At 41.4% G+C, this 24,783-nt stretch overlaps 1 protein-coding gene across 2 annotated transcripts in view; it reads left to right on the top strand.

The window, feature by feature from the left end:
• Positions 1-24,783, top strand: part of LOC143351486 (tyrosine-protein kinase Dnt) — a 113,632-nt gene that overhangs the window by 35,641 nt on the left and 53,208 nt on the right. For both annotated transcript variants that reach the window (XM_076783023.1, XM_076783022.1), the window contains one exon: positions 23,350-23,477. In XM_076783023.1, coding sequence (XP_076639138.1) covers positions 23,350-23,477 — 128 coding nt within the window. The remainder of the gene's footprint in view (positions 1-23,349; positions 23,478-24,783) is intronic.

Raw genomic sequence — 24,783 nt, 5'->3', positions numbered from 1 at the left:
ATCGCGCCAAATGTTTTGGCCGCTCAGAGTTGGATCCTAATATACTGTCTAGCCACAATATTTCAACTAATAAAAGTTTCTGTTATTGGTCGGTCTCCTTATCAGTGTTAATATAAATAAATAACAATGTAAACTTCAGATGAAGATTCGTGTAACGTTTGCATTATTCTTTGGGATGTATTGATCGTATCAAATAAAACGTTCATCAGTCCTCCAGCACTACCTCAACCACACTTTCTTACGAAATAGATAGTAAACACTCGAAGCAAACGTATCTCTTTTTGCAATTTTTGCTTATGTATTTTGTCCCATATAATCGCTTTAAAACATTAAATACATCCGAATTCTTTGCTCCTATAATCTTCGTAAACAGAACGAAACGTAGCAATGTGCAAAATCTGGACCAAATCGATGGTCTTGGACCCTCCTTGTAGGATCGAGAGGATAAGGAAGAGGCGGTAGCGCGTCGCTGAGAGGAAGGGGAAGCTGTCCTTGAGCGGTAAATATATTCGGCGCAGACTTGGGGCGGCGAACGTCAGATTGCTCAAGAACACGGGCGTTGGGCGACGTTAGCCGTCTTCCGGCGGGATTTTGATCATTAATCACCCGATCTGAGTGGAAAAATATTGACAAAAAGCCTCGAGAGCGGTCAGAGGAGTCTGTGCAGCGGGACAGAGGCGCGTCGTTTCGGTCCTATCAATTTCGACGAGCGCACACAGCCTGGCAAGGAGCGTTAGCCAAATTGCAGCAGTTTGCCGACGGGTAGATCCGGCCAGACGATAACCTAAACCGCCATGGTTTATGGCTGAGCGATCTCCCGTGTCTCGTGTTTGTGCACACGGTCGGATGGGTGCGAACGCGCGTTTGTACCTGTGGATTCACATATTCCGACGAATATATACGTGCATAAATACAGGACACGCGTAGACGCCAGTGCAAATACATTACGTATTGATACAGGCAACGAGAGATGGAACCAACGCGAATGACACGCGTAACCGCCGCGTACACCGATCTCCTGAATAAACTATCAACAAACGACGTGAAAGATTCAAATTTTGTTCCTTAATCGATGGATAATTCAACGGGAACGACCCGGTAAATATTTTAGAGAATTCGAGGGGTCGTTCCAGGCAGACGATTAGGTAGTTTCCATGTTTAGAGGGAGAGATGGAGATTACTTTTTATTATATATTTTTATTTTTACCATTCGAATACTTGGAAACGTTCTAGCTAAATGTATATTTTCGAATAGTATTATTCTTATGGAAAATGTTTCGTTGTCAACCAATGTGTTTTGTTCTTTCTTGAGACGATCGATACTCCAAGATCGATATCCACCATGCGGTGGTTCCCGCGATCTTCTCTCATCATCATTGCTTTTGTTACAAAACCTATATTTGCGAATCGTTTGACAAGAATATTAGTAAGCGTATCCAAAGTCTGGTGGAACCTCGATTATCGCAGTAGAACTAAAAATTCGTGCAATACTCGAGATGTCCCATCCAATGAATTATTTTCCAATTACCTTATTTTAAATACGCAAAGACAGATCATATTTATTAAATATTTTTCTGTAAATTATTTGTTTCTATTCGATTTTCCGGGTACGCGCGAAACTTTACCATGCTTTCGGTTGAAGGTTGACAGAGACATTTAAGCGAAAACGCGTATATCGCAGGGAAACCCAACGGATGTGGATTCGAAAATGAGTGACATAAAATAAGTGAATTTTCTGGTAATGTACCGTGAACCGCGCTCCCGGATGAAAGGGAACGAATTACGCGTGTCGACCGGTACGCGCATTCACTTTTGCGGTGAAACGATTTTCGGATAATGCAGTTTTTTTTATGAAAGTCAAGTCCTGTAACGCGGTTGGACGCGCGGTTAAGCAAATGACGTTACCGCGACAAAAAAGGAAACATCGATGAATTCCCGATGAACGCGCCCGTGTTTATCGAGCTTATTGGATTAACCCGCCCGTAACCCCACCGATTATGAAATCACAAAGCCATTATCTACATTTTCAAAGTCTAATTTAATCCTGTTACCAATATACAACGTGTAAAAATTCCAAAACGATTCTCCTAGTAATTCTATAAAGAGAGAATTACCTCTTTGTAACGAACCGAGTATTCCTGCTTCGCACTTCTGCGTTAAATTTCATTATACTTTAATTCCACGTTACTCGAAATTAATTTTTATTCCCCATTTTTCTTACCTCTTCGCTTCATACGCCATTGTATATTCGATCTACGCAATCGTTTTATAATTTGTCGAATCTGCGCGGATAAAGTTTGCGTTTACTCATTATACCTTGATTCCACGTTATTCAAAATTAATTTTTATTCCCCGTTTCCATTATCTCTTCGCTTCAAATACAATTTAAATACAATTACAATTCTCTTGCAACAGAGCAACTCTGTACGAATCCATTAAAAAAATCAGACTCGGATTCTCGGGATCGTAAAGCAAGGAATTACGTCTGGGCGTTTCGATTCGAGTATTTCGTTTGATAAATACAATTTTTATGACGCCAGGCCGATTTACTATCAGACGTTATTTCTCCATTATCGCGCGCCGCCGGTCGCGGAATGGAAAGAATTAATACGACAGCGGTGCGCGGTCGTTATTTATCGCGATTCCGTCGCGCGGCGTTCTCGCGTAATAAATAACGGCCATCGAACGAGAGCACTCGTGATTCCGTTGATCCTTTCATTCCCCGTGCGTCACGCAAGACTGGAAAATCTCGTCGGGGCGGGATGAACGAAATCGAACAATGAAAAAACTTGAAATTTCTGCCCTGACGGCCGGACGTCCGACTGCAGGTCCCGGGCAAGGAGGTTCGGTTATATGAAAGCGCGTGATCGATGGAAACGAGCTATCTATGTACTGTGCATACGCGAGAAGTTGCCTAGTGGAACAACACAGGGGATAGGGGACGGAGGAGTGCTTCGTTTGCTCCGCCCACACCAACGCTAGAGTGAGGAGGGTCTACCAATCAGACTCGCGTGACTTTCACTCGCCAACTTCTCACGAACGCGCAGTATGCATTCGACTGTCGACGAGTGCACTGATGCTTTGCATATCCAATCTACGAGCCTCGATCACTCGTCTATATGGTAAAGTAAAACGACCATTTTTCGGTACTCCTTGGAAAACAATTTCGATGATTATATGTATAGCATAGCAAAAGTCGATATATTTTTTTTATATAAAATCGTTCTCTTGATATATTCTATTAACCCATGGATATCGAGGTATCCTACGTCGAATCGACAGTGGAATGTTGAAGATTTTTCAAATCTTGTGTAAAATTTTCGTGGTCTGAGCTAATGGAATATATAAACAACGTTGTATCGGTATTATTTCTTCATCCGTTTTTGAAATATCGTTCATGTGTGACTTAATTAAGTGTACATTACATTTTCCAGATTGAAGATGACCTATCATTTAGTGCGATAATTCACATTTGTCCCGATGTCCTTTATGGCGTCATTGGGATCGATAAAAGTTTCCATTAAAAATGGAAAAATAATTGGCTGACGAGATGTGCATTGCATTATTTTTTCTATCGCGATGTACGGAGCAAACATTGCGTTTGGCGCTAAACTTTGATACAAGTTTGATTTGAGTCTTTCGACAGACGCTGTACACGCGTTCGCAAGATTACAATGGAATCGCCTGTAGAGGAACAAACAGGTTTCCCCGGCGATCCCGTGCATATTTACACGTGACCCCGGCGTGTACGGTGGCGCGTGATTTACGCAAATACTCGCGTGGACGGAAGACGCGTAAAAATTCATCCCGCGGCGACCGCGTCCGGATATATCGTCGATCCGATGAAACGAGTTAAGCCTCTCCCGCGATCGTCTGTTTGCACGGCAAATTAATATATGTTCATCAGCCGCTCGTCTGTTTGCCGGGACAATTTCGTTGGCCAGTATGCAAATCGGTTGTGTTTGGAAAGTCCCAGACCCGCGGTTTCCGGAAATATCGCTCGACGATATAAATCCTGACGAATAAAAAAGTGGAAAAGCAACCGTCGCTGTACCGTGGCTTTTCAATTTATATTTTGCTCGATAATTTTTAGAAGTTAAGGTTTTTTTTAACACGTTCACTGCCACACCAACAGCGTGCAATTTTTTGGGTGTCCAAAACTTTGACTTTATACAATCCTAAACCACGCAAATTAAAATTTGTGTTAACACTCATTTCCGTAACCTAGCTAAAGTTCATGAATCCTATTCATATTTATCTTCCTTAACATTTCAACTTGAGAATTAATTGCTTTAGTTCCATAGTTAAAAATCCTGTCACCCATATGTGAATGACGTGGCAGTCAAAGTGTTAAATGAGTATAGAAACAATAAGGGACACGTATAATCAAAGTAAAAGAGAACTTTAGTTAACATTATTCTTATAGAATTTTTAAGAAACACTGTGTGACACCTAGAGGGTGGCGATTATGGATCAGGATTGGCTGAAACTAAAAAAATTCGATGGGAACCATCGTTTCGAACAATGAAAATAGAAAGCAGAATGCAAACGAAACCTGTGTATTATTGCTTCGTTCAAAGTCAGTAGAATTTACGTTTGCTCTCTTTTGCTAAAAATCAGTCGTCCGTGTAAAGTAGTTAAAGCGTGATGGCGTATTTAGCCCGAGGGACCTCGACGGTATAAATAAATTCGAAATTGCGAAATTATCATTTCGTGTTTTGGGAATTTCTGGCCACTGGGTTCGCGGCGTTTCTGCGTAAAAATATGCTTCGTTCGATTTCCTCGGGCATTCCATTTCGAATATGCGTCGAATAGATGCACCGTTCTCGTTGGAATGGATTAGAATCCTAGGATCAATAAACCCTCTAATGGCGAGGAAAACGGTATTAGGGATTTTCCTTTAATCCCCAACCTGACCTCATCGCCGTTAGAATGCTCGAGTAATGGCGCGTTACTTTCGGATAGTTTGAGAAATACTTTGCTTAATTGTTTCATTCGATGCGACTGCTACGAGTAATGGTCGTTGCTAAATGGAGTTTAGGGATCCAGTCAGGGCTTTGAATAAATGAATTTTTTCTATTCGTTTACTGCTTGAAATATTATTCGATTAGATAGGACTGGGTTGCAGAATATCAATTTCAAGAACTTTGTCTTTTCATCTTATTGAAAACGAAGTAATGTACAATATATTACACTTGTGTGTGAAATTATTATCGTACAATATTTGTTTGTAACTTACATTTCAGACAAAACATACCACATTTTTATTTTGCTTCGCTGTAAAACCCGAATGTCAGAAGAATTTAAATATCACGAAACAGCGTGAATGGTCATTATTATACAAGCAGGAACGAACAATGAAATGTCATAATATTAATTACAAAGGAATTCTTGTTCTTTCGTTCCATTCTACGCTGGAATAATTCTTTTAACATTGGTGTTAAAAACAATTCTCCTTAGTACAAGTACAGTGATTATACTCGATGAATTTGTTACGTGAAAATTCATAACGATGAAAATTGCTGTAAACGAAGAGTGAGAACTTGATTATTCTCTTTAAGGAAATAAAAATATACTTAATTTGACTCATTCGTATTTCATTAAGTATTTCTTATCGTCGGTGGGAGGTACTTGTCGAAAACGTAATTCGACCATCGAGCTTCGTATTCGATTAGACGTTCGGCAGACAGGGTACACAGAAAATCAATTTGAAATTATAGAAAATTGCGCGACGAGATAAAAGATTCAAGATTAATATCGCGCGGTAATATGATTTATTTAGGTTGGAATACCATCAAGCTCACTCGACGTTTTTAGTACCATCGATCGAACCGAGGTGCCATCGGTTTCCACGTGACATATGGTACGTGCCAAACGCATGGTGCACGCATGACGTCCAAAGTGGTTTAGCACGTTTGCACGTGTGAGTATATAGAAAAAGAAACGATGCACAGAGAGAGAAAGAGAATATTTATACATATTTAAACGTAGAGCTTTATCAAAGCCGAAGTTAACGCTACGTTTGGAACTAAAAGATACTCGAAACGAATCTCAGATAAAATTGCTCGTCTTCGATAATTTGGTAAAATCATTTTTAAATATAATAAGGATCTTTGTTATACAGGGTGCAAGATTTCGGGAGTATATCTATTCACCAAAAATGATTGTAATTGACCCCTGCAACGGAAAATAATTTTTTTAGAACTAAAGACACTATCAAACTGAGCACTTTAATATAAACACAAATGATTTGATTCCATTGCTATTTTTTAAATCATCCACGTATGTTTTGATGTTTAAATTTGAAACTGGCGTCTCTAAAATTTCAATATTAGTATCGAATATCGTAATCGACGTGGCTCCATTTTGACAAACCTCGCGTTTCCGCGTCGCCGCGTCTCTAACGCAATTGAACAAAGACAACAAGTCGACGGCTAGCTACATTGATTTCCAGAAGGCTTTCGATATTACCAATAGTACGATTCTCATCAACAAACTCCGAACCATGAGCTTTCGAAACAACACAGTCTCGCGAATTTCCAGTTATCTATTCGGTGGATCATTTCTATCGAAGTCCAATACTGTCCTCTTAAATCCGGTTGCTAGCATACCTGGTGTGCCGCGAGGATCGTGTCCAGTACTTCTATTTACTCCATTTATAATCAACAATTCTCAATCTACCATACAAATACCACAGTTTAAAAATTTGTTTAATTACACCTTTCTTTAAACGATAATATTTTAAAAACTAAAAGTCGAATCGACACGAAACCAAAAACCATTGCAAAGAGGACGCTTCGACGCGCGTTATTACGGATTGAAAATTAAAACAATTACATTAAATCTATTAAACGTTACCCGACAAAGGTTATTTCGCGAAATTTCGTTCGCTTTGATAGTCGCATTAGTCTCTGCTTAACAAGACTAACACGATTTCAATTAAGCCGGTTAAATGAGCTGTCCCGAAATTTGGATATACAGTCAACGAGAGCTAATCGGCTTTGCGGATGCGGACCGTGTACAAAATCGACAGAAAATCGAACGATGGTCTCGTATTACAATTTTTCGATAAGTTGGCGTTCCAAGAAGCCTCTAAAAATACGTTGTTTACTAAATAATTTGCTAATAAGAAATCACTGGCGCTTTTTGTTGACGAGGTATACGAAATAATAAACTCCAAAGCACTTAAAGAACAAATTAGAGACTTATCGAATCAAATATGCGGTATACAGAAACGATGGACATGCAACGACGTAATGGACGACGATCATGGCGATGTAATCGAACAATATGAGTATCACGGTGTCCAAGAATATTCGTCCCTCTTTCTAACGTAAAGAATATTAAAATTGCCCTTTCTCTCCAGAGAAATTTATAAATGTCTGTAATTCAAACACTTTCGAAAGTATCGTGCACCGAAACGGTGTGTTTATAATTTCCTCTATCCGCTTTTCGAGCCTGTTCGAGTTCGATGCCATAAAAACGGATCGTTGTTGCACGGACGATGATCGTACTTTTGGATTTCACCGACAGAAAAAAAAAAAAAACAATCAACGCGGACGCAATTTTTACGGGTCGGTGGGTTTTTCGCGCGTAGAATTTTCCGTCGCGCGCTCGACAAACTAGCACGCTTGTGCAAATGGTCCGGGCGAAAGTGCTTTCGCTAGTAAAATATTAGACTTGCCGCGGCGCAAAGTGCTCCGAAGAGCTGTAATGCACGTCGGGCGACGGAATGACGATGACCCGTCGAAAAAGCGTTAGTTTCCCAGCCGGAACGGAAATCAGAATGCGTAGAAAATCGCCCCGGACGGCCGGCTGCCGTGCGCCTGCACATATTGCAAAACGGTCGTACCTGTCGAACTCTATCACCGCATAAAATCTGCCTGCAGGCGTAATACCCCGTTCCCCACTGTATTCGATGGAAATTGCTCGTGATCCTCGAACATTTTTTATGTTTCTGCCTCTCTGCACTCATCCTGCCGCTCACGTTCGTTCCGCTTTTTATTTTTATTTCCTTTTTTCCACCCCTCCAGTTCTCTCTTTTTTTGGGGACCGTGGTCCTTTCCGTAACGCGAGAATATTCTTCCTAATACAACACACGAGGTATACGCGACTAGATCTTACGCTTTATGGACTTTCGCGGACCAATCTGACTGCCATAGCGACTTAAATAGTGAGTGTGTTTCAGTGAAATTTATTCGTGAAGTAGAGCTTATGAATAGCTACGAAAAAGTATTAGAGAACGTTTCCATAGAGCGTCAAATTTATTAAAAATGAAAAGCTGAAATTTTTCGGGGAAAAAAAAATTTCGAATCGTTCTGAAAAAATTGTCTTCAGTTGCGGGGGTCAATTACAATCACTTTTGGTGGATACATATACCCTCGAAATTCTACCCACTTTCGAGAAAAAAATTCGAGTAGGTGCCTAAATTTTTCGGTGAAATTGAGAAATGTCACAATCATTCTGAAGAAATTCTATCCTGCGGGGGACAGTGGAAGGAATTCGAAGACGCGCTTACGAGATGTATCAGTAAGAGAGAAGCGTGTTCCTGTACGATAAATCCAGGGTCCAAAGTCGGAGACACGGACTCGGATGGAATCGTCAAGAGGATTGTACGAGACGTATGTTGGTGCATCACCGCCTGAAGTTGGCAGGATTACGAGTGCGCGTAGTAGAGGTGGAGAAGCGAGAAGTTCTTGACGTCTGAGCAAGGATCCTTTCGACGCAAATCCAATTCGACAAGTCTCGTACATAACCCGAAACGCGTCGTCGAGGAAATAAATCCTGTGACGAGTGTCTGAACCAGCGACTGTGCTTAGAGCAGCCCTGGGCCAACGACGTGGAACTTATGAGAAGGCATCTGTTGACGTTAATTCACAAATCACGGAGAATGGAGGTCCTTATTTCGACCCTTCTGCAAAGAAATCGCTGGAAGTCTATTGTCGACTAGGACTGCGTCTGAGAATTGCAGCCACGTTGATAGAGTTTTCTTTTGGCATAGGGGACCACGAGAGGAAGTGGTTCTATCGATTTCCTCTTGATGTGCCTGAGTTTTCATTTCGAATACAATTGTTAGAACCGGGCATTAAAAATGTGAATCGCGAGGCAAATGAAAGGATCTTTGGTCATTAACAGAAAATAAATAACTTGATGTTTGTTTTTCTGATCGATTGGATAGCTGTATCATCAGAAGCAATAGAAATATTGAGATTAATAGAGATAGAGATAACTATCACACAAGAACGATTAAAATATGTAACCTCGTTAAAAACACACGAATGAAAACTCGGAAAAAAATATTCTTTGCATCGTATCGGTAGCATTCGTGTATAAAATTAATTTTTGAAAGAGATAATTGGACGTCCCTGTGTAAGTAGCAATTAGCGACACCAGGAAGAATTTCGTTGGCCAATTCCTGTCGCGTCGATCAGCTTTGTTACGAAGTTCTGATTCGAAATTGTTCCAGCAGATATTCCTCGATTAAAAATTCCGGTCCGACCGAACACGCCTAATTATCGTCGTTGCGTAGCAGCGAACGATAGGACGGGCGTCTCAATCAACGATGGTTAATTAAAAAGCCGTGGCAATCGTGGAATTTCGACGACGAAGCGCACCCCGTCGCTGAAAAGGGATGCTCTCTTGTACACGCGACCGCGCGCCGCTTCATTGTTTTTCCATCCGACGACGACGAGCAACTTTTCTTCCTACCTTTTCTCCGCGTTTTCCTTTCACGTGAACCGAAACGACGAGGGGAGCGATCGAATCAGGATATGGATTTCCCCGACTCGGATAATGCCGCCTGTTGCGAATCGACGACTATATCCTACAGACGAAACCATACTTTCCTCTTGCTTCTTTTTTCTTTCACCATCGATAACGCGCGCTACAGCGTGCCTCGATCTGTCAAACTCTCTTGCAAGTCATTTTAGAAACTCAAACTCGCTGCATAAATGATTCTTTATGCAAGATTCTTTAACTTTTAGAGCAATATACTCGGAAAATCAAGGTTTAAATACTGGATATTTCGAAACATTTATCAGGGAAATAATAAATTCTATTTTGCAATGTTGAAACATCTGTTATCATACAATAGACATTGTATTGATGCCATGTAGGCTTTGTAAAAGTGCTGTGCACGTTGTCGACTTCTCCGTACAGTTTCTTTGTACATAAAGTGTTGTGAATATACAATTGCGATTTCGTGAATTATCATTTCACCAACGAATAAAACACTTGCACCATCGGTAGGAAAATTCGCGAAGAAAACAAGCGTCAGTTTTTCTCGTTTCTCGCAGATACAATTATTAATGCTCGACGAATCCAGCCCCGGTTAAATCGACGCGTTAGACACGAATTCGAACGAGCCCGGGTTCCTGATAATTGTCGATAATTACGCTTCGTGTGTCACATTTAAGCCAGTCTGGGGGGGCTGCAATCGCCTTTTTTCCCCCCTCCTTCGAACTCCCGTCCTTTATAGCGGCTCTCCTAACGAGTCGTCGGAGTTTCTGTCCATCTAGCTGTTTCTCGATCGATCCGGGCACAGCGGCCGAGTGTCGTCGCGTTGATTGTGTTTCACGACTTGCACTTCCCGAAACCACTCGTATCTGGCCGGGTGGCTCGTTCGAAGAGCAATCGAATCGATCAACGGGGGCGACCGATGCTCGTGAAAGGACGTTTAAACGAATTTCGAGCCCCCCCGGTTCCTTCGTGGAGCGCGGATCGAGAGCGCGCAGCTATTTCAACGAGACGCCCCGACGACGGCTTAATGAATGTTTTCGTTCATGTTCCGTGCTTTCGAAAGCACTCGCGAGGAGCATCGCGAAACGGTAACGATCACGGTCCCGGATCCCGTGACGATTTGATTGGAGCTTTCGTGCGACCGATATTTCGATTTTACGGGCGGCATCGATTTGTAGACGAGGGGCTTCGAGCAGTTATAGGATTTTCACGAGACTCCTCCCGGGGTTTATTCTTTTCTCTGGCCCTGGAATAACGTCCAAGTCGGTTAACTCACGGGGAATCGTCCGCGACAACGATAAAATATCTCTTAGTAACGCTGCCAGTCGATCTTTTTATTATTATTACCGGCTGTTATACGTGGATTTATTCGTCTGCCTTTGAGAAAATTTCGATGGAATCCGATGGGTACTCGAACTTAACTTTTAACCCCCACTGGTGAGAGGAATTTTTGAATATTGTATATTTCAGATTTTAAGATAGTCTATTTTAGAACGAGTAAACACCTTACACCTAAATAGAGGTGTTATTTAGGATTTTTTTAAAAACGAACATGTCCCCCACGATTCAAATATTTGATTACCTGTGCATCCAAGTTGCAGTAAAAATTTTACTCGTAACAATGAATAATTCGTGCACAGAGTTTACGCAAAGTTATTACATATTACGAGGACAAACGACGAGGTTGAAATGGCCAGTATACCGCGAGGAAATCGAATGAAATGGGAAAGAATGGCGGCGTGGAGCAGAGAGAGAAAGAGATTGCAGATCGCGAAATGCAATATTAAGAAGAAAGGCAGGAAACAGTGGAATTTGAAAGTATGGCGAGACGAGGTAGACACGGATAACCGGCGTTGGGTGAGAGTTAGAGGAGCGATGAGGAAGATTGGTGCGGATAAGATTTACGAGGCAGGAGGAGAACCGATGTCAAGTGTTTTGTAAACAAGCCAACAAAGGTGGAAGATCCGTCTCTGCTTCATGGAGAGCCAGAGAGATTTTTCAAAGGATGATGCAATCTAACGTACGGCCATTGTACGCGGAAGACAAAAATTTCTGACGAGAAATACAGGTACCGTATAAAACACTGTAATAGTCAAAAAGGAAATTGGCTCCAAGATTTCGTATAAATTTTATAATTTGATACATTAAAAATGATTAGAAATTACGAATTATTTTGGCTGTTTTGCTAGTACTAGCGTTGATCGAATCGATATTAAAAATGTACCAAATTGTAATATTTATACGAAATCTCGGAGCTAACTTCTTTATTGACTATCACAATGTTTTATATGGTAGCTGTATCTCTCGTTTGAAATTTGCTACAAATAAATACGCTACAATTGTACGCTTCGATGGTGCCTCGAGGAGCAAATTTAGGATTAAATTAGAACGACTAACGAATCGTAATCATCTTATAATTTTTATTATTTTTTTTCCTCGGTGCCCTCGTGTATCTTTCCCGCAGTTCGTCTTTAAAGAAAATTTCCCTGCAGCTTCTCAATTAGTCGTCACGTTCATCGTTCGCAATCAGCTTTAATTCACACTGGCTTTCTCGGGTCGCGTTTTCCACGCGGAAGGACCATTCTCGTCGCGAGCAGGTGTATTATAAAGCCTGCTGGCGTCCATTGTTCCGCTCGAGAATCAGTTACTGGTAAATAATCGCGGCCGTAAACACGACGTGCGAGAATCGAAAGAATAGTGTCTCCCCGTTGATGACGAAGGGACGAGTTTTTTATTATATCGCAATAGCAGCCATCCGTAATTTAAAAGGGAAAAGAAACACCTTTTATCCACAGTAATTGCATTAATTTTTACAGAAGATTAACGATATTTAACAAAATATATAAATTTCAAATAATTACCGATTTTCGTAGTTCGAGGTTTTGATTTAAGGGGTCCAGGCAGTCAGAAAATTTTTTCAAATTTTTGCTTTCGAAAGTAATACTATTCAGAAATCAAATGGCAAAGTTTCATGACGTTGTGGCGAAAAATAAGGATTACATACATACGTAAAAAATATTTCTTTATGCACTGAACCTCAGTACGAATTTGCAAAAACGTGTAATTTCCAGAAAAAGAATTTATAAGACAAGTCTTTTACTTTAAAATCTCCATTTTCTACTTTCATAATTTTTATTTCTATTAATATTTAAATAGATTCGATACAAATTAGGGGTTATGGCAAGTATTTTACTGTTTGTTACATTTGATTCGTTTTACCTGGAGAAGAAAAATCACTGCAAAATAAAAATAATTTCTACTTGCTTAAGTGCTCGCTACGTGGTTGTTTAACAAGATTTTACGATAAAAAAATTCATATTCGTATAGATTTCAAGGTACCAAAATATCCTGTAAAAGGGACATTATTAGCCCTCGGAAAAAGGCTGACTGCCCGATCCCCTCAATCGAGTTATCCGGGGGGGTAAAATCAATTCATTTATCCGGGGGCAATACAGTCCAGAGTAGCTCGCGATCGCGACTAGGAAGTCGTCGTCTCCCGGGATCGATTTCCAGCCAACAGTGACGAACAACTCTCCACGCTAAAAGCCGTGTGCACGGCTGTTTAAAAGCACCGCGGAATAATTGAATATTAAGACTGCTGCTCGACAAACTGGTAAGTGGTTGAGCGAAGACAGAGAGAGAGGGGGCGGAATGACGAGTCACGGGGTGGACGAAGGGAGAATTGTCAGCGCACGTGAAACGGATTGCGACTGATTTTAATTAAAGACAAACATCCCTCTAACTCGACGACGCTCTTTTGCGGCCCACTCGGGGAAACAATGATTCTCCCTCTGGCGGCCTGGCTCGTCCTCCCTCTCTCGGTTCACCCTCGTTTCGTCTCCGTCCGGCACGGCAGATTTCTCGCGGCGCTTCCTTTTTACTTTTATCCACAAACGATCCGACCCGACTGCACCAGCGACCGTGCACAACCCCTTCGAAGCGCGCGAACGACGGAACCGGAGGAAATTTTCCAGGGAAAGAGGGAACCGTAGACGGACGAGAGAGACGGGAACTAACGTCGGGATGGGCGCAGATAATTTTCAGACGAAGTGCTCCGGGGGCTCTGGCCGGCGAGATAATTTGCGAAAAGTAACGCCGGCTTGCTGAAACGACCCTCCGTCTTCGTTGAACCATCCCCTCCCATCGGTTCCCTCTGCAGCCGTTCGACGCTCGAAAGCAGATACACGCTCCTAAATGGGCCACTTTGGAGAATACTCTGAAATAGACGCAGCCTGTAAAAGTTTCACGAAGATTATGAAAGTATCGCGCCGCGATTATGGCGGATTAAAGGAATTTTAGGAAGAGCTTGCACAACGACGGTTCAGAATATCGAGAACGACCCCGCGGGGGAGATTCTCTGAACTTGCACCCTGAAATCTTCCAAGGAACGTTTACTGCTTTGGAAATTATTTTAGAAACGTTGAAACTGACGGGTGTGGCTATTCTATGTACCCTTATCCCCCCTATAACACGCTCTAATGATCCTTCTTTGAAACTCTTCCCTTGACGTTCGTAGATTTTTAGAAATTTGAAGCATGGTATTTGTGGGGGGACTAAGAAAATTAAATGAAAATTACAGACTTTTTGGAGGCTTCGTTAAAAAGTTATTAACGTTTAAAGTTCCGCCAGTTTTGAATTTTTTTCTCGAAAATGCGCAGGATTTCGGGGATATGTCTATTCACCAAAAATGATTGTAATTGACCCCCGCAACCGAAAATAATTTTTCCAGAACGATTTGAAATTTTTTAATTTAATTGTTAATAACTTTTTAACGAAGCCCCAGTCAAGAAATTGATCTTGATTTTCGTGTTATTTTGGCCTCTAGAATATCCCATTAAAATTTTTCCTGTATACGTCTGTATTATAAATAATATCTGTCCGCATTATAAATCGTGTAATTCAAAGATCTTTAAGGATCTTTGAGCGCGAAGAATAATTATTATAGAAAAATGATACAACGGAGAAGTCTGGTTGTAGTGTTCGTTTGTATGCTAGTATCGTATTTCCGTCGCGTGTCGGTATAGACAGGCAATCGTTGCATCGTCGCGTATCAAAATTTGATTCAAAAATACGCTACGGACTCGTTCGGTTTTTCCATTTGTCGGTATTTTCGTCGTCGCATCAAAAGAATGACACGGCGTTCGACTCGGTCGGCGCGGACGAGAATTGTTGCATTGTTTCGTTGCACGCTTATACGTGGGTCCATTTATACACCGATGGGCCGAGCTTGGACCAATTGCATTGTCATTCGAATGAAATGAAACAATGTACGATCGACGGTGGCCCCGAAAAAATTAAATAGAAAATTCTACGAAAATTCTACTTCTGTGTAGTTAATAAAATACTACTGAAAATTTATTTGAGCTAGTTTCTCGGAACTATGGTACTTGATTTTATTTAATTAGAATATCTATTTTAAATTTAAAAAGCGATATTTGTCATTTTTGTAGCTTTAAATATCAAATCTGAAATTTGAACGATTTCTTAGGTTTTGATTATTTATATGGTGTTTGGTGTAATTTGAAGGTTTCGAATCGCCACGTAGGTAAGAGTAATGAAGATTACGGTACGTCTGACGGGTTCGAGATCGTCGAATATTGCGCGACGAGTCGTTTGGTCAAAGCAAACCGAACCTTAATGAATAACGAATGAGAAAGGAAAACGATGAGAAACGGAGGAGTAAAAGATTAGCCAACGGTATTCCCCTCGTTTCATCTATCTTCTTTATTGCAAATTCGACCAGTCAACGCGACTACGGGCGCCAGGTTACGACAAATGAGTACCCTGAAATTCCATTCGGCGTCAACGGGGGCGTAAAAGCGTGAATCGTGTCGCGACAAATGACTCGGATAGAATAAGTCGTGCGCGTCAATGAACATTAAATTAGAGACTCGCTTTATGCACGAGTTCTCATCCTGAGAATACCTCTTTCTTCGTTACTAATATACCTAACGACCTCTCTCACGGTCTTATAACCAAATCATGTATAAGTAAATAGTACAAAATTATACAAATCTTCCTAAAACTAACAAATATTTCATTCCAAACAAATCTCTGTAATACAGAAACGAAAGAACTATATTAAATCCAGGTCTTTCGTTCTTTCTTCTTTTTTTTTGTTCAAATTTTAGTTTCAATTTTGCACGACTCTTTCTAAATATTTACACAAGTTTAAACTAATATTGTATAATATTATATATGTCAATGCAATTATTTGAAAATTTATGTAATCCTCCATTAGTTTTTAGAATGCTTTAGAAATTGATTTCCATCTACCAATTTAGTAAAAATCAACATTAAGTACAAGATTGAAAGATTTCGTTTAAATCGACGTAAATTTTCGATAATCCACAGACTAAACTTTAATTATAAATTAGGTGTGCGGATCGATATATTAATAATCTAATTTTTAGATGTGCTTGTATCCAAATAAACGAGTAAAAGTGATATTAGTTTATTAATAAACTAGTAGAGAGTCGTAGGAGTATTAAATACGGTGTTTGCAGTCGATCGATCAGGAACGATTTCTCTAACAATTTACTAGCAGGTCAAAGCCTATCGATTGCAGTTGTCGAGAGGGATTTATTTCCGTATCGTGGGCGCCTTTAATCTTTCGCAAATCCGCCGGTAATTACGACGCCAAACAGGGAGCGCGTACTTCGTCCGTAGCCTTGCTCGTCGACGGAAACAAAGTTGATAACGATAACAAGATAGACCGCCAAACTCCTCCTGTTCCGGCGATTGTCGCGGTAACGAGATTTTCCAGAATCGGTCGGAAACGAAATTAACATCTATCGATTACACGCTACGCGGAGGTTGGTTAACTCATGAAAATGTAACGGCAACGGTTACGCCGAACTCCGCTAGTTTTCCGGCTGAACTTTGTCAGCCGTAACTAAATTCCATCGAATCAACCGAAACTTTCCTCCGTTTGCTGGATCGTCGAGCTGGGATCGTGGAAATTCCTCAAAACTTTTGATATCTCCTATACGTGATTGCGCCAAAGACTACAACCGAGAAATCAGTATCATCCAATCGTCGAAAGATTTCATTATTGACGACTCTAAGGAAAAGAAACTCGATATTCCAGTAACTTTTATGAAACTTCACGAATCGCTATTCAAATTTTGTTAAATTATCATCGAGATATGTTACTTTGGCTACGTGATTTATTAAGAAAGTTATTGGTGAAGACCAAATAACTTATTTCAAGAAATCACAAATATACAGGGTGTTCGGCCAACCCTTGGAAAAATTTTAATGGAAGATTCTAGAGACCAAAATAAGACGAAAATTAAGAATACCAATTTGTTGATGGAGGCTTCGTTAAAAAGTAATTAACCTTTAATTTCCGCCCGTTCTGAATTTTTTTCTCGAAAATGCGCAGGATTTTTGGGGTATGTCTATTCACCAAAAATGATTGTAATTGACCCCTGCAGCCAAAAATATTTTTTTTAGAAAGATTTGAAATTTTTTAATTTTGTCGAAAAATTTCACACCTTCTCGAATTTTTTTCTAGGAAATGAGTAGGATTTCGGGGGTATGTCCATTCACCAAAAATGATTGTAATTGACCCCTGCAGCCAAAAATATTTTTTTTAGAACGATTTGAAAAATTTTTTTTTCGTTGAAAAATTTAGGCACCAACCTGAATTTTTTTCTCGAAAGTGGGTAGGATTTTGGGGGTATATGTATTCACCGAAGACGAAATAATTTATTTCGTGAAATCACAAATATATAATCGAATTGTAAATACATTTTCCATATGAAATACTGTAATTTCGACACTCAAGTATTTGATTATTTATCGAATAACTCTGAGAATAAATTTGAAATACCCGGAGATATTTATTCGTTTCACAAAGGCTAACAACGAAGATTAATAACGTGCAAAGGAGAGTCGTTGAAACTCTTTAAGTCCGATGGATCGTCGCGTTTCTTTTAGCCTCGTGAAAATACGTCGAAAATAACGAAGAGGACGGTTCTGAAACGCGATAACTTGTTTCCGTTCGCGGATCCCGCGAGATTCGAGTAATTTCCTTTCGGTGCGCTGTTTCTCTTCATTAACGAACTTCTCTCGGATTTTCATAGAAACGCCGCGGCAAAGTAACAAGGTTCCGAACATTTTATCTTCCCTCTGCACGCGGTGGAACGACCGGGGTCCATTCACGAATGGATAAACAAAAGGAAACTCTCCGGGACGGAGGAAACAGAGTTTACAGACGTGAGATTAGTTCCAAGGGTGCGGCGTACCCGGCGCCAAACACCCTCCCCTCCTGCGGAGTTTTTCACCCCTCGATTTTCAAGAAGCTTCGAATTTCCGTCGTAGACGAACGTATCGGATCGTGGTCCCCCGTTTGGCCCCACGGAATATGCTTCCTACCGGAGGACGTTACGTCCCTAATGTGTTTGCCTTGGCTCCTGACCCTGATTGAACCGCTTTCCGGTTTCGCGTTCGAGGTGTTTACACGTCTTCCTGATTGGGTCGCATTTAGCCGAGCAGAAATATATGCAAGGGATAGATTCATCGCTCGACGGAGATGTTTAAATGTTACGCTTACGCGTTAATCGAAATTTAAACCATTCCCTGTGCAAAGGTCCATGCAAACCCAGGGTTAGGTCTGGGTTATAGACGAGTCTCGAGAACGTGTATTCTGAATTATACAGTTCACGTCGTGATTTGTTAACCCCTGAGCGGACTCTCAATCTCAAGCGAATTACTTTATCGAGTGTTGATTTTGGTAAATGGAAATCAACTTTTCTTTAATACTTGGTATCGTCAAAATTGTTTCGATTAATGACATAATTCAAAAGGACAATGAGATTGTTAGACTGTGGGACCGCCGTTAAGGAATCTAAGGGAATCTTATTGGGATAAAAGGCCTGACCAGCATTCTTCCAGCGTAGTGAACTTTTCTGAACCTTCTCCCTTGTCATCCGAACCCTGCATCGCAGAATCCTGATTTATGTTCCGAAACACTCTAACCTAAACGAACTACCATCCTGCTATATTCACCCCAAAATTCTTGAACAGCCTCCTTCTGCAGTAAAACATTCGATCACTTTACTTACTTCTTCTCATGACTCATTCTAAATCTAAACGAACGATAAACCTGAGATATATTCTCGTATTAACACGTATTCTTCCTTTCGATACTATCCACGCATAACGTATGCTGGAATAAAATTTAAGAACCTATTAAATATTTTCTAAAAAGAAAATATAAACAAAATCATAAGAATTCCAGACGAAGATCTTAAACGAAGGATTGAGGATTTTAAACCCGTACAAATGAAATAAATCGATCGATGACTGGATTACTATCGATATTAGGTTACCGTACCAAGCCACGAACACAATCGTAGATCGTTTAACCGTGCAATACCGCTAATCTAATCTACCGAACACGACGTAACCCTGATAATGGCCAGACGCTCGGTTTACACAGAGCTGCCGAACACCGTCAATCAGACTTGCAAATTCCGCATGAAACGGCTCTTTCGAATTATCTCGACTCGACGAACCGCACAGGGGAACGTCTTGATACATTTCGGTATATGTTAAACATTACTCTCCTTCGACGTTGATAGAACGAACTCTGGCAAAACGGTTGCCTGTTCATAACCGCAGACATGATTTTCTACTTAGCAGTGGCAGAAGAGGCAGTCATCGACACCTCGCTGAGAGGATTCCATAACCCGTCTCTACCGACGTTCGTCCCATATGCCCGTCTTCGAGTCCCGTGGGAGGAAAACGAGCCAACCCTCTTTGCGGATTTTTCCTCCCGCGTTCTCTGAGCTAAATTGATAAATCGCTACGTGACCCGCTGAGCGTTCGATCAGTATATGCTTAAGGGAATTTCACGGAAAGCTGATGGATTTTCCTGCGATTCCATCGCGAAAGACAAAAGCGTATCACTGAAAATCTGTGCTATTTATCGGGGATCATGAAAACAGAATGAATTTAAAACATTCCAATGTTCGAAGTGCATTTATAAAAATAATTATAATTCTGGATAGTTTATCCGTTGAATTGAGATGAAAAGATCGCGAAAGACAAGAGCGTATCACTGAAAATCTGTGCTATTTATCGGGGATCATGAAAACAGTAGGAATTTAAAACACTCCAATGTTCGAAGTGCATTTATAAAAATAATTATAATTAATACTGCACAGTTTAGTGTTTCGAACGAATGAACGGTATAGTTGTTTCTAATCCCTCTAAAATGGATATTGCCTGTAACATTTTACGCGTGTTCAAATAATGTTTACCTTTCGCTCCGTGTACAAAAGATATGGCGGAATTTGTAATATTGTAACACACGATGACGCGCTGATAACCGTTTCCCCCTATTTCATCCCTCCCGAGAGATAGCTCCTTCAGAGAGACTTTAATGTATTTCGTCCCCGGTGGATTCAATTTTGCATGCATATTTGTCCCAAAAGGTATCGTCACGAGGGTGAATACATTTCAGCCACGGTAAAATTGTAATTTTCGAGCAACGCGGCGGAAACGGTTGATTCCTGTCTTCTTTTCCGTGCTTTGTAAGCATTTTTCATAAGCTTTTCACATAATCGTAAAAAATAAATTTCGAATTTACGTTGATTCTCTCCTTTTATTTCGCGCGAATTACGCGTCGAATTAATCGGTTTGTCTTATGTATCGGTTCACGAATCAGTTTTTGTAACGAAATCCCGAGGGAATAATTCGATTAACGCGACGTTCTGCTTGATACTCCGCAAACTGTCATTATCAGTTTCTCTACTTGTTGTTGGTCTTTCGCTCGTAAGAGCCCCCGCCACGGAGTAAGAAGTTGCTTAATCTTCTTACTACGCTTACCCTCGATTGCCGCTGTGTAACGCCTTAACTCCGCCGTACTAACGTCTCACCGTATATATATGTATATTCAGAAAACGTAGAGCTAATATTGAACGCCGTGTTATAAATTGAACTAAGTTGTTCGGCATCTCGAGTTGGGGTGTCGGGATTCGGCAGGAAGTTACGAAACAATTTTAATCATATTCTTTTCGACTTGCATTTCCCTTCTTCCGCAGAAAGCGTGCAATACTTTTTATTTACGCGTGGCGTTCGTAAATACGATCGTTTTAAATACTTAAATTAAACGGCGGGGGAACTCGAGTACAACCTTAACGAAGTTTTCTTCGTCATTGAATTTAACGAGTAACCAGGCGCAAACACGTTCCGAAACGATCCTGGCGAGCAATAGTGGAGATATCCAACGAGAAGCGTAATTAAAAAAATTCTATTGTCCCTCTATACATTTGAGAACGGTCTAATAACGCGTATTAAAAGTGCAAAAACTTTAGACGCGTACAGTTCCGAAACTACTAGCGCTTTATCAATAATTGAGCGATTGTTAGAAGCGGTAAACCTTCTTCTTTAAGCTGGTTTTTCGTTTTTGACGATCCGACTTTCCGTTTTCGAGATATCGTAATTTATGTAAAAGGCAATTTTCCAATCTCTCGGTCCGTCGCATGTACAATAGCCTATTCACGCGTATTAAAAATGCTAAAACTTTAGACGCTTGCAGTTTCGAAACTACTAATATTTTGTTTATAAATAAGCCATTGTTAGAAGCGGTAAACCTTCCTCTTTAAGATGGTTTTTGGTTTTTGACGATCCGACTTTCCGTTTTCGAGATATCGTAAGTTATGTGAAGAGGTATTTTTTCGATTTTCACTATCTCTGTCTTCGTCTGACGCGTCACGCCGGGCCTCTTTGTCGCGCGTGAGTCGAGACAGTCACGTGACAAGGAAATCGTAGTATTTCCAAGAATTTACTACGCACTATCTACGCGCGCGAGTGCATTCGCCTCGCGTCAATGAACGTAAACAAACGCTTCCAACCCTCGTATCTCCGGAACTAGCCATCGCATCGACGCGAAACTAAAATCGCCATATCTCCGGAACTAATGAAGCTATCGACTCGCACAAACGCTCATTTTAAAGGGTATTTTATCCCCTATCCGATGACCACATAAACTATTATTTTTTATGCTGCCTTCTATGTTTATTTTGAAATTTACTTTGACTCTATATTCCTAAAGAAGTTTCAGCAATTCCTCCGTCGATTATACGACCGATGCGCGATAAATCTGCGTTCGTATTTGAAATTCGGCCACTTAAGGAGCAGTCTGGAGTTAAGATGCTTAAAATTATCCTCGTATGGAAGAGCGTCCGATAAGACGACCGTTCGTCGAGAAATATCGCAGGGTGGCGATTCATATTCCCCGGTAAAAGACACTTCATTCACGACGTGCTTTACATTGCCCAGATTTCAGGGTCGTTTCTCTCTTACTTACACCCCTTTATTCTCGGACGCGTACGTATATTCCCGACTCCGGGATATTTCCTGATCCTCGAGGGCGCCTTATCGCGACGTTCTGTCTCTGTCCTCGTGTGCACCTCGAGAGTCTCCTACGTGCAGACGAATGCTCGCGTATGTTCGCGGGACCAAAAAGGGGGATCGGGCCGTGTCGCAAGCGCGATATCGAATTGCGTAGTCATACGCGAAGCCAGACGGATGACACACCGATCGCCCAAGGAAATTCAGATCGCGTATCCGGCCTGTCTACGAGATTTTCCCGCGAACGAGATCCGGGGAACGTGTGTGCTCGGAGTTACTCCAGCCTTTCAGAGGTATTCGTACATCATGATCTAGGAAGGCGAACCAGAGGCGAAAATAAAAGTACGAAGACCGTTGGTATCCCGATGGATTCGTGTTACAAGATCCGTTCGTGAAATACCCACGGTTATTTCCGGGTTGTGTGTATATATATATATTTCAGAGATACGGTCTTATCGTGGGGCAAACGTAGCGACAGTAATCGTTGGATAAGTTTCCGCCTGGGGCGGTTTGTTAGCGAAGTGACCGTATCAGAGGCTTGCTACGGAATCCTTGCACGGAGGATCCCGTCGGTGTGGATTAGGGATAAAATGGAACACGGATTAAATGAAACTTCGTGTTCCGGGTGGATAATTAGTGTCTGAAAACTGAAAATTGAGGTACGGGAGTTGGGTTAGCGGAATGTCGCGTAATTTAATTACGATGTGGGTCTACGCGTCAAGTTTTTCCGGTGTTCCCAACATTCGTGATGCAAATATTTGGATAATATTGCACGAACACTTTGGTCGATCCGTTCTTGGATCTTTATCCCGGAGTATACGGTGCTCGTCGATGCTAAGTTTCCCTGGCACGCGTGTCAGTTTCGTCCAACTTTTCCTAACTGCTTTCGTCGATAGTTCGCGAACACACACGCGCAGGTCTGCTTTCGTAAAACTAAATACGTTCTCCTAAGACTAACAGAGGGTACTATGGGAAGCCCTAAACTAAACTTATTCTCTGGGATAACAGACTCGCCAGTATTTCCTCGTTGTTACGTTCTTGGACCAACTGGCGCAAAATTTTACGGTACCTCGGAAACTTGCTGAAGTTTTTTAACAGAAGGCGAATCTTTTATCTATTTCAATCTATTCTGACTTATGTGATATTATGATTGATCGACGAAATACAAATTTCAGATCGTCTTTTGTCTGTTATCTTCCATATCGGGAATACTTGTATTTTCTAATGTTATACTTTCATTTTTAGGACTCGAAGCTGAGCTGTACTACGTCAGGGAAGGGGTAGTCAATACGTACGCGATGAACTTCGTCGTTCCAGTGCCAGCGAGCATCGCAGACCTCGAATTTTCCTGGCAGAGTCTCGTTGGACACCCGGTAAGCTTGTAAAGAATCTCATCGACCACTAACGTCAATATTGTTATATTTTTATGCGTCGAATAGAAAATGCACGCTGCATCGTTTCAAGTCACGGTTTTTCAGGTGAACTTAAACAGTAAAATCTGTTCCATTCTATATAAAATTTGCTAACCGAGCACGTAGGAGTTCTTAAATATATCGATTTTTATCAAAATGGTACGTGTTTGGAAAAGAAACGATGTTTCACAAAACGTTGCGTATAAAAATATATACACTTTTTAACATATCGCAAAACCCTTACATTCTCGGCTAGATTATCTAGTACTACAAATTTCGTGAAAGTTTCAAGTCGATCGGATTAAAATCCTCAAAGTTATCGACGCCCCCAGTCTCAAAAGCGTAATATTAAGAGAAACGAGTTAAATACTGGTAGTTCGTGATTTTCAACGCCTGTACGAGCAAGAATTCAGCGTCCAGACTAGCCGTACATTATTTTCCGTGCAATAAAGTATCAATTCCGCAAATAAAGGAGAATTTTAAAAAATTTTCATCGCGTCGCAACCCCTTAACAAGATCGGGGTGCGATGCAGTTGCGCGTAACCGTACTCGTAGCCTGTCTATGCCGTGGAAAACGTTCGCGCCGGCCATTAGCAAGGTGCAACAATGCGGAACAAAGTAAACACGTGACTCGGCCGAAATAGCAACTCACAGTGTGCTCGTTTACGTTCCCGGAGACCGGGACGGGCGGCGTCCGTCATGGGTGGCTCGCGGAGGGTGCATCGGGAGCGAGTTTGTCGAACGGAGGGGTCACAGAGAGGGCTGTATCAATACTCTATCAATATGAAATACAAACAGTCGGTATTTCGAAAGGGAGTAGGAGAAAGGGTGGCTGATACACGCGTCGCGTTCCCTTCTGGTCGCCAAGGAAACCGAACGACCCCCCCGTAGCCCTCCGAAACGATCGACGCGGGAGAAAACGCGAAAAGTCCTGGCCCTCGTCCCTCCTCCGCGGCCAGAGGGACGCTAAACGCGAAGGAAATCGGGCCTACGTGCCTGTCGTTTCGCGCTTGGGTTACCGTCAATTCCGTATTAATTTCTGACGAGGGGCTCGACTTTATCGCCGGACGTAATTGTTGGTTTAGCGTCTCGAACCACGGGGTCCGACTGACGCTGCTTATTAATAGTAATTGAATACGATGTTCTTTGCACCGTACGGAGTTGCGTGAAGGAAGTCGTTACGCCAACGTTAAGGGTCGTGGAGTGCACCGGCTGTTGGGCGAAACAATTTGTGCTGATACGAGGGGCGTTGGAAACGTTTGGGGTG

This window comes from Colletes latitarsis, chromosome 2 (assembly GCF_051014445.1).
Source record: "Colletes latitarsis isolate SP2378_abdomen chromosome 2, iyColLati1, whole genome shotgun sequence".
Lineage (NCBI taxonomy): Eukaryota > Metazoa > Arthropoda > Insecta > Hymenoptera > Colletidae > Colletes > Colletes latitarsis.
This window is presented reverse-complemented; position numbering and strand designations above follow the sequence as displayed.